This window comes from Eleutherodactylus coqui, chromosome 2 (assembly GCF_035609145.1).
Source record: "Eleutherodactylus coqui strain aEleCoq1 chromosome 2, aEleCoq1.hap1, whole genome shotgun sequence".
NCBI lineage: Eukaryota > Metazoa > Chordata > Amphibia > Anura > Eleutherodactylidae > Eleutherodactylus > Eleutherodactylus coqui.
The window spans coordinates 181,482,554-181,493,603 of NC_089838.1; the positions used below are offsets into that span (position 1 = coordinate 181,482,554).

The following is an 11,050-nucleotide window of genomic DNA, read 5'->3' on the forward strand; positions in this document are numbered from 1 at the left end:
AAAGGTTTTTTTATCCTGTTTTGAGTTGAACTTTGCTTGAAGTTCAGAGCAAACCAAAACCCACTAAAATTATTGTTCCTTTTCCTCTTCTTATACCAAACTTTTAGCCAAAATTTGGAGAACTGGCTGAACTGAAATTTTGAAAATTTTGCTTATCACTGAAGACATTTCTCCAGATGCAAATGACTGTTTGACAAAAAAGTTTCTACTCTTGTGTAAGAGAATTTGCCCTTAAGTTTTTGATTCACACGTCTTCACTAGAAAGCCTACATAACAAGGTATCTTACAGTGCTTCATCATTAACTTTTCATAAAAAAATACATAGATCTCAGGTGTCACACTGGTAATGGGATATTGTAAAATGAAAACATTTTCATTATCTCATATAGTTGGTTTAGGGGTCGAAAGTTTTATGTCACTTATGAAAGAAGAAATGAAATCAGCTAAGGAACTAAGATGACCACAACCAGGGGCAAAATGAAGAAACAGTATCTCTGTTTCATGTCATGTATGTCAAGTGGCAAGAAAGTAGTTGCTGATAAAGGAATTCCATGTTTAGACCTCTAGCTCTTAAAGGATCATAGAAAAAGGCATGAAAATGCTGGCATAAGAAATGCAGTTTCAAGTTACTCAATGTTGGTATCATATTCTCTAGCTTAAAGTCCAAACGTGATATTGAAGAGAGAAATTTTGTACTGAAGTGAGACTGCACTATTTTAAAAACACAGCAAGCCTTCCCTTTGGTAAATGAAATGAACAATGATTAATATTACCATGTACTCAGAATGTAATGTAAATGAGAAAGATTTCATGTAGTGAGAAAAAAAGAGTGCAATTGTATTTAATGATGCCAAACAAGAATGCAAAGCTATATGCAGCACATGGGCAGACAGGCCATTGAACCCTCCATTGTTACTGAGTGGGGAAAAGAAAGATATTATTACTGAGTGGGAGCACTTCCGCTGCGTGAGGGACACTGAAAGTGACACATACTATATGGCCTTTCAGGATGCACAAAAAAGGGGATCCTATTACTGTGTGGGCACCATAGGTTGCATTATTACTATCTAGAACACTGTGGATAGGGAAATTATGTAGAGGCTTGAAAAACAAAGACAGGTGTTGGTTGGAAAATTGAGGACTCAAAGATGTCTGCTTGTCAAATTCTGCAAAGACAAGTTGTGATGGGAAGAAGTCATCTTAGCAGTCTGGGTCAGGTGGAGAATAAAAAGGGAAAGTGAGCGATTCCAGTCAGAGAGGTCATCACCTGTAATCACTGGATATAATCGTTCTGTAATCACTTACGATTTACAGAGTGCCTGTACAGAGCTGATATCTACTGCTATATGGTCACTGTATGGGGGTAATATTGGTCTTTCTATGTTTTTTTTTTTGTCTAGTAACCCAATGGTGGAATCATGTGGTCACAGTTTAGGGGTATTATGTGTTCTTCCTATAGTATTATCACTGGTAACATTGATCTTTATAGCGGTCTTTATTCAGAGACAGTATGTTAGTATAAATCAATATGTGGTGGTAATATGTGATCATGATGTGGCAATATTATTTTGCCCCTTATGTAGTATTATTGATAATGCTGGTCTTGGAATAGTATGTTTTTTACATCAACAGTATGGAGATAATTATATGGGTCATGATGGTTGCAATTATATTGTTTTGTTCCACTCTTACAAAATAAATCAAAAATTATTTGTTTTTAGAACTGTGTACAATTTAAAAAAAAACTTCATTAACATTTAATCTTTTATTTATGTCCCACTAAGGACATGGGAGCCCCATATGGTACAGAGTGCTAAGGCAGCAGAAATGCATTCCTAAGCTCTTGCTCACAATCTGACGGTTGCTGGTTTAATCCCATGGTTGACTCTGCTTTTCATCCTTCCGAGGTCGATGAAGTGAGTACCCAGCTTGCTGGGGGGTAAAAGATAACTGGGCAATGGGGCAAACCACCCCGCAAAAACAGTCTGCCAAGAAAACATCATAATGTGACGTCACCATAGGAGTCAGTCATGACTCGATGCTTGCACCATGGGACTTTACCTTTACCTAAAAGGTATGTCACAATGTGATCATTTGATTGCTCTTACAATACTTTGCTACAGTCAATATGGTCCTTGCAAATATTAGAATGACATGTAAAATTATACATTGGCCTGATGTGCTTTTAACACAGCCAGAAGTGCTTGTAACACAGCTACAGCCAACTCCAAGTCTGTGAATAATCCAGGAGAACCACAAATGGGGAAGTAATGGGCACTGGAGAAAGAACGCTGAGATCACGGAGTATTGAGGAATACGTTTTCTGGCAATGTGTTTCTGAGCCTTACTTGCTCCTTTCTCAACCCCATACACAAGTAACAATCAGATAAATTTACAACCCCACAGAAGCGCAGGCGGGCAATGAAGCACATGACGCAAACCTGACTACGGTATTTAAATCAGCTAAATTTGACATGATGATGATAATTCACTTAAGAAATGATAAATGACAGAAAATAGAACAAAAATCCAATTTAAAAAAGCTGTTAAATATACAACACTGGACTAGGGAATAGCAGACAGAACTTCTGCAGAGACCAGGGCAGTATGTGGGATATTTGGTACAATATTTTTACCTAAATAATGTTGTTGGTTATTGAACCCAGAGGGTTTATTGCTGAGGAAGATAAGATAGGTTGGTTCCAATTCCTTAGATCAGACTTAAGTCAGCAAAATAATGAAGGACAATTCCATCTGTACATCGAGCCTTTTAGGCAGACGAATGTGTATCCACCTTACCTCACACCAATTTGACTGAGGTGAAAGCACCCAGGGAACCCAGTTTTCATGCCTGACCCTTTCAAATGAGATACCAACTTTCCGGCAGCCATTGCACACACAGATAGTCCTGGTAATGTAGCTGGTAACGTTGCAGTACATCAAGGCGCGGTACATGAAGGTCTAAAGAGGAGCGTAGTAGAGACACAGGCTTGAGTCAAGGCTAACAGTACAGGTGCATAAGGCCACTCTCACCCTCACCGCTTTTTACAGCGCTTAGCATGGTATTTCAAATGCCATGCTAAACGCTCTTAAACGCCTTCATTGATTTCAATGGGGTTTCGCAGAATTAGGGTTCAAAAGCGGCATTTCTAACGCCATGTTTTATAAATGCTGCTTCATTTTAGTGCGTTTTAGCACTTTTTAATGCACTTCCTCACCCATTATAATTATGGGGTATGTTAAAAACGCTATTAAGCGCTTTTGAACGTGTCGGTTTACAGACAGTGTGGGTAATAATGGCCTAAATGAGGTCCAGGCTGTAGGTTACAGCAGACAGTAGACAAAAGCCAAGTTCAAAATACAGAGCTGAGGTCAGGGAGCACAGAAGTCAGAATGGTCGATAATCAAGTGAAGGTCAAAACTAGGAACAGACAAAATGGCTAAAGAGACCAATTGCTTAGGCATCCTCCATGATGGGATGGCTAGTGAACGGTGAGGGGCGGTAATACACTTGTGAAAAAACAGACAAGAATAGGACATGCAGCAAGGCTGTGAATTCTACCTCTGCACTGCACCGTGATTTTCATTGCAGTGGCCACAGTTGTGACCGGGCCTCTATGTTAGAGTAGTCCTGAATTGCTCTGCCTATTTCTTCACCCTCTTTCGGGTCTCTTCCAAATTGCCATGGGATCAGGCCTCCAACAAAGTAGTAGAATCTGTTACACAAACAATACTATCTGATGTGTCCTGAGCTAAGTTGGAGAGAAGAATTGTGATTGTCCATCCTGTGAGAGGGCTGTGAGGGGATGAATCACCAAAGGTACATGGGACGATTATCACATTTACATGGGGCGACTATTTGAGCGATAATCATCCAGTGTAAATGCAAAACTGTTAGGTATCACTGACTTTTAGTCACGATAAAAAACATTGTTGGATTGCAAGCTTATCATTGCATGTAAACGCTCCCCACTCAGCTGAGCGAGAAGCCCACGATCCAATGATGAAGTCTGCTTGTCTAAACACTCTGCACGAGCGCTAATGACCTTAGCGATGATATGAGTACTCATGCAGACGTTTAGACGACTGTCATCCCATCCAAATGGGGCATAAGAAAGTAGAAATACCTTAGATCTTAGATTACATAGTATGCCAATATTATTTATAGTTACTAAAAACTCATTCTATACAAAATATAAAGTGAGAACAATATTATGAGTAATATCCTTTATTTGCTTTACTCCTTACTAGTAACATCCAAGTAGCAAAAGTCCAAAATAGACTACATTATTCCTTAGAAAGGTAACTTAGTTAATGAAATATCAATATGCCAATGACACAGAAAGTAAATGTTGAAACATCCTTTGCTCAATTACTTTTCGTACTCTTAAAGAGTCATTATTGGTATTAATTGACTCAATCACAAAAGAAAATTATAAAAGTATTTCGTTCTTAAAGAATACTCTAGAAGCAATTAAACAGTTAAGGCACCTTTAAAGGGCCTGATCACCATTCAGATTCTCGCCAGATCGCGGAAATCTAAACAAATATTGCTCAATGTAAATGCCCACAGTCACTGAATGACAAATGATAATTTGTTCGTTCAGCCTATGCAAACAGGCTGTCGTTCATCTATGAACAATGACCTGTTTACTGTGAATGGAGGTGAGTGGGCCAAAGATCATTCCAGTCCGCCCACTTCCATTCAGTGAGCGATCCTCATGTGAAAGCACAGGAGCGACTATTGCTGGGACGACTATCAGGTGCTGAAGTGCCCGGCAGTTGTTTCATGTAAAAGAACCCTTAACTAGAAAAGGGTTCACTTATATTGTGCTTAGGTGTAACATTTCATGGCAGTCAAACACTTGCATTTTTTATTGGGTGTAAATTTGACAATGGATTTATAACAAACTGCAAACAATGCACATAAAACACTACAATCAAATTCTACAGCCAAGTGACAATGGAATGCCAGTGATGTTACAGCTTTGTGTTTATACCGTATCTGTACATACAGTGGATATAAAAAGTCTACACAACCCTGTTGAAATGCCATGGTTTCAGAATTATTTCCACCTTCATTGAGACCCATTATCTCTGCAATTCCATTGAAAAACAAACTGAAATCTCTTAGGGGGGGGGGGGGGGAATTAAATAAACAGAAAACTAAAATAATGTATTTGCATAAATTTGCACAATTGAAAACTAATACTTTGTTGATGTACCCTTTGACTTTATGACAACATTCAGTCTTTTTGGGTAAATGTCACCATGGCACATCTTGACTTGGCAATCTTTGCCCACTCTTTCTTGCAAAAGCGCTGCAAATCTGTCCAATTATGAGGGCATCTTGTGTGCAGAGCCGTCTTTAGGCCCACTCACAGATTTTCAATAGGATTCAGGTCTAGGCTCTGGATTGGCCATTCCAAAACTCTGATCTTCTTCTGGCAAAGCCATTCTTTGGTTGGTATGGAGGTATGCTTTGGGTCGTTGTCAAGCTGAAAGGTGAAATTCTTTATCTTCAGCTTTTTAAGAGAGACCTGAAGGTTAAGTTCCAAAATGGACTAATATTTAGAACGGTTCATAATTCCCTCAATCTTGACTAAACCCTCAGTTCCAGCAGCAGAAAAACAGCCCTAAAACATAACATGCTGCCTCCACCATCTTCACTGCGGGTTTGGTGTCCTTCTGGTGATGCGCAGTGTTGGCTTTGTGTCAAACAAACCTTTTGGAATTATGGCCAAAGGAGGACTTCCAGTTCTTTGTAATGTCACTGTTGTGCCAAATTTAATCCACTTCTTGATGACCATCTCAACTGTGTTCCATGGACTATGTAATACCTTTGGTCCCTTTCTCCTGACTGATACTTTTCAACAATCAGACCCCTTTGATGTGTTGTAAGCTCTTAATGGACCATGACTTTCGCTGAAAAATGCAATTAAGGTTGGTGTCACATAAGTGTAAGCGCATTTACGTGTGCATTTGTGACGCGTATTTGTGCAATGGGTGCAGTATATTTGCATGTGCGGGCTTTACTGTACTTTTTCTGTGCGCAAAAGAAACATGTAAGCATGCTCTCATTCATTGACTTGAGCAATTGAGTTAATAAGATCAATATGTGCTGTTTTTTGTGCGCAAATGCACAGGAAAATAGAGCATGCTGTGTTTTTTGTTACACAAACTAAATGCATGCACAAAAAAGCTTATGTGAATGAACCCTTTGAGTTTTTTCCCTGTGTATTGCGTATGCACAAATTTTGTGCACGCAAAACACTGCACAAATACCTAAGAAATTGCCAGGAAAATCCTACTAGAAGAGCTGAACTTTATATGGGGTCAATCAGAATCACTGTAAATAATGGCAGTGGTGTACCGACTACTATGTAACCTGAGTTTAAATGTGATTGGCTAATTCGGAACACAACCACATCCCTGAATATAAGAGGGTGTTCACACTTATACAATTACATTATGTTAGTTTTGTTATTTTTTCACCTTAAAAGATTTGTTTGTTCTTCAATGGAATTGTACAGATAGTGGGTCCAATTAATAAATCTGTAATGATTCATCTTTGTAGGACTTTTTAACATGACGAAACCATGGCATTTTAACAGGGGTGTGTGGACTTTTTGATTAACTATATTTTTAGAAAAAAATTGTTAACTGGTACTCAGATGTCCTCAAGCAAATATAAATAGATTTACACTAAACCTAATACTGTGTAACACAAAAGTACTAAATGTCTTCTCGAATCTCAGATTAGTTCATAGTAAATTTTAAAAACTGATTAAAGAGTTGACGTAATTATCAGACAACTCTTGAAAGAACTCGTCGGTCCATTATATGTGCCTCAATCCTCTTGCAAGGCATTGGTTCATCCAAAATTGTTAATAAAGAGTTAATAAGCAAGACCCTCATTTTGTCTTGTCTCTATACTGGGAAGAATCTTTACAGGGAGAAAGTACAGCTATTCTATAGTCAAAGGGTCTTTAGAAATTGAAAGACTGGACTAAAAATGTCATTGGAAGTGAAAATTTACTGTCTCCCCACATTTGCATGTCCAAATGGAAAGACCAAGCTTTTGTTGAAAATAAGCCAATATTCCATTTTACTTACATGCGGAGTGGTGTGTCACATGTCTTTCATATAGCACAGCATTTCTCAGCATTATAAAGTAAACATATGGTCAATGTCTAACCCACAAGATTTGTTCATGGTCCCCTTTCATTTCAGTCACCTCAGTAAAACGAAGTGTGCATGTTAACTTTTACCACTCAGACATGTATTTGGCAGCTTGAGGAATGACAGAGCTGCAATGGACCTTTGAAAACTAGTGACCATAGGAAATTAGGTCTGGCAGGGATTTAACCCTTCATGAATCATTCTGGAAATGGTTATAGAGCAAGTGTTCTTCACATTTCAGATATGCTTGACATCTAATTAGTTAAAAAAAGAAAAACAAGAAGCCAAAAAGTACTATTATTCCTCAAAACAAAATACCTACAAGCAGCAACAAGGCTTTTACTTCCAGAAACCAAATTTACGTGTGGATGGAAAAGCTTATTGACAATGCAATAGACTAACAAAAGGAAAACAAGGACCAAGTGTATTCTTTTACTCCGCGTGAGCTTCTCCATTTGCAGACTCTTAAAAAACCTAAGAGCTCAATAAGAAGGGCCCTAAAGTAATTGTAAAAGGTATATAATAGAATTTGCCTTCAGCCTAGTCTGTAATAAGTTACAGGAATCCTCACTTCACACAAGGCAGTTAAGCCTACTCATTTACTGTCTATTATGGCAAGCTCATCCTCAAGTGGAATTTTATTACATACCATTTTATTGCTTTTATACCTATTTTCCTTAGGAGCTGTTTTATTGAGGTGGGAGTGACATTCTGTAAAGAAATACACTGAAAATCTGCAGAAAATTAGACTATGAGGAGTCCATGTAATTAACACTCATCTCATTATATGTGACAGTTTTATGACTGGCGGCCCTTGTTAACACATTTAGTATGTGTACGGAGACAAGTGTACAACTTTGTTGGGATAATTCACTTTATAGCTGTTTATTATTTCATTTTTTTGTGGTCATTAAAACAGATTATTATTGAGGTCAACTTTTGATTGTAAGCTCTTTGGAACAAATCACCCTGCTACTTCAGCATGCATGTCATTGTGTTGTTATGATTTATTGCTACAGTGTATAAATATTCATCTAAAATAAAAAATAACTATGTGCAGGAAAGTTAAACACAGATTCTAAAGAATATAGAATTGTTACATCTACAGTTAGTTAGTTCTCTGGCATGAAGTGTGAAAACAGCATTCTGGTATCACAGATGTGTTTTTCACACTTGTGTCATATCTTCCTATGCCTGAGAAAGCATGCTGATACCACAATAAAACATTTCCTCTAGCATAGGATATAGATTATAAGATAGATCCTGCCATAGAAGCTCACACACTGTATCCTATATTGCAGTCAGTGTTTCCCCTTCTTCTATCCCCCTCTCCATATTCTCACATAATGACCCTTATACGTTCCTATGTTCCATTGTGTGCTAGAAAGCAAGCCAGTAAATGTTTCCTCTCTGAAGGCTGCGGTATCACTCCAATTCCAGTTATGGCATGTTCACCTTTATAACACAGTCATATATTACCACTAGCTACTTTTATTCTTTCCAGATTTAACATTGTTTTAGCCTGTGCTAAATCTCCAGTGAGTTTATAGTAAATAAAATGCTTTCCCTTCAGACCTGTTTACCAAAGAAATTAAGTAAAGCACTGCGCACACTGGCACAAGTCCCAAGTATCATAAACTACATATATTAAACGTTCTTGGGTTACCAAATCACACAAAGCTACAGCTCTGCAAGCATACTGTAATGTAAGCTCTATATAGGAACACAACGTGCAGCCAGTGATATAAAGGGTCATCACATGAACTCTTTCATAGAAGATACCATACAGCAGTATAACACTATCAATGCCCAATATTTGATAAAGGACCTCATTCAAGCAGCCTGAACAAATATAAACTTATGCAGCAGTTAAGAAGTGATATGATAAAGGAATTATCTTACCTCTGTAGGATAACTTGACCCTTGGCACATTATTTTTGACATTCTGACAGTTCACCCTTGTTGGTATTGATACTCCCAAGAAAAGAAATGCAATCCCAATAAAAGAGCCCATGCTGAGGAGCAATCAGATCTATAGGTCCCTTATGCAGCTCCGTGCCCCTGCTGCAGTCTTAGTTCAGGGGGTCTTACAACTGGGGAGAACAGGTGACTCGGGTCAGTCTCATTGCAGCAGTCTAGGAAGAAGAAGAAATCCCCTCATCTCTCCTTGAGGAGCAGGCAAAAGATTGGAAACTTCAGAGATCTGGAGGAATAATAAGGCAGCAGGCACTGGATAATGAGGCACAACTGTTGTGTAGAAAGCAGAAATGAACCAGTGCTGCAGTGCTGGAGCTTAAAGATCCATTTGTTTCATAGGAGATCTGGTGGAAGAAACTAATCCTGTGCTTCAGTAAGTGTGTGGGAGCTGAATGAGAGGCAAATGCACAGAGAGCAATGCTGCTGACTTTTCCTGTCCACATGCAGAGAGATGACACAGGGTCTCCCAGACAGGTTTTCCCTACTACAGCAAAGGCAAACTGACAATGGGAGAACAGGCAAGCTCAACCCACTGCCTTTCCCTGCTGTCACACAACACATGCAAAAACCATCTAGGAGAGATGAGAGGAGGGAACAGAGACCTGCACCAAGCATGTGGAAAGCAAAGCAGCCACTCACACATTCACCTTTAAAGGCACAAGCAAGAGCACTTTCTGAAGACTTGGAACTCAATTGCACCGTCCATCGGAAGAAAGAAAGTATCACTGCACATTTCATAGTAGTTAAAGGGCATCTCCATAAACTTTAAGAGGCTTACTTATAACAAAGAACTGTTAATAGTGGGAAATGTTATAAATGTGTCTTTCAAAATACTGCATATCCCTCCAGAATATCATGACATGCTATAATACTTATGTAAAATATATAGTAAATATTTGTAGTGTATAATAATATAGGCTTACATTACTATGCAATAACAATGGTGTAAAGGCACAACATTGTACTGTATTTATAAGGTCATTTGTATGTTGTTCTAACATGGTGGAAATAGTTTTGTTACAATGTGCCAGGTATTATGCATATAATGTTTCTCAAAAATGCCAAGTACATAAAAGTGTCAGAAATTTGCAATATGAAAGATAGGTATCATGTTCCTCAAATCTTGGTGTCTCCTGACTTGGAAAAAAAAAACTGACCTTATGCCCTCTTTTTTTTTTTAACATCTGATGAGGAAATGATACTTTTTATATGTAACCCCCTCCCATGTCTTTTAAGGGCCACATTTCCTGCCAATCCTGGTGGGAATTCCCTAGTTAGTGCTTTATTCAAGACAAGAATCACTCTGCTGGGGATTACAAATCATATTTGCTGATTCTCCACAGGATTCTAACAATTCAAACATATCTAGACATTTGCAGCCTCTTCTAAATCCCTTGATTATTTCATTAGTCAAATTACACCGGTCTCAGCTCCCTGTGCTAGGCAGGAAAGCAAAAGGTTTGCAATAACGTGTCAAATCCCCCTTCAATTGAAGAGATACAATTTTCCTTGCTATGCTTCTAGGCAATTACTTCAGTAAACACTGGAGAAATGAGCCTTTCACAAATAAGATAGTCAAAGCAGGTTAGATGTTTGCCCTGTAATATGTTTCAATTGAACAAATTGCAGGGGCTTTGAAATCACGTAATCTAATTGCAATACCCTGTAACCTTCTCATGTCAATGTATGGGGAGGCGGAAAAAAAAAAGCTACAAAAACTTTCATCTTGGCAGGTCGCATTTTAAAGCCACAGAATTGTGTGATTTTAATTAATCAGTGTTAGACTTTAGTATGGTAAAGACTTAATTTCATGGTGAAGGAAAACCCAGCGCATCCTGTCATCGGTGCTATTAATGGCTTACTACAGTACACAATAGGGGAAAAAGCAGTG

The 11,050-nt window shown here is 38.3% G+C and overlaps 1 protein-coding gene across 1 annotated transcript in view; it reads right to left on the minus strand.

Annotated features, from left to right (window-relative positions):
• SEMA3A (semaphorin 3A) overlaps positions 1-9,690 on the minus strand; it is a 230,747-nt gene extending 221,057 nt beyond the window's left edge. The window contains exon 1 of the mRNA XM_066592014.1: positions 9,085-9,690. Within this exon, the coding sequence (XP_066448111.1) occupies positions 9,085-9,196 (112 nt within the window). The 5' untranslated portion in view covers positions 9,197-9,690. The remainder of the gene's footprint in view (positions 1-9,084) is intronic.
• Positions 9,691-11,050: the final 1,360 nt, after the last annotated feature.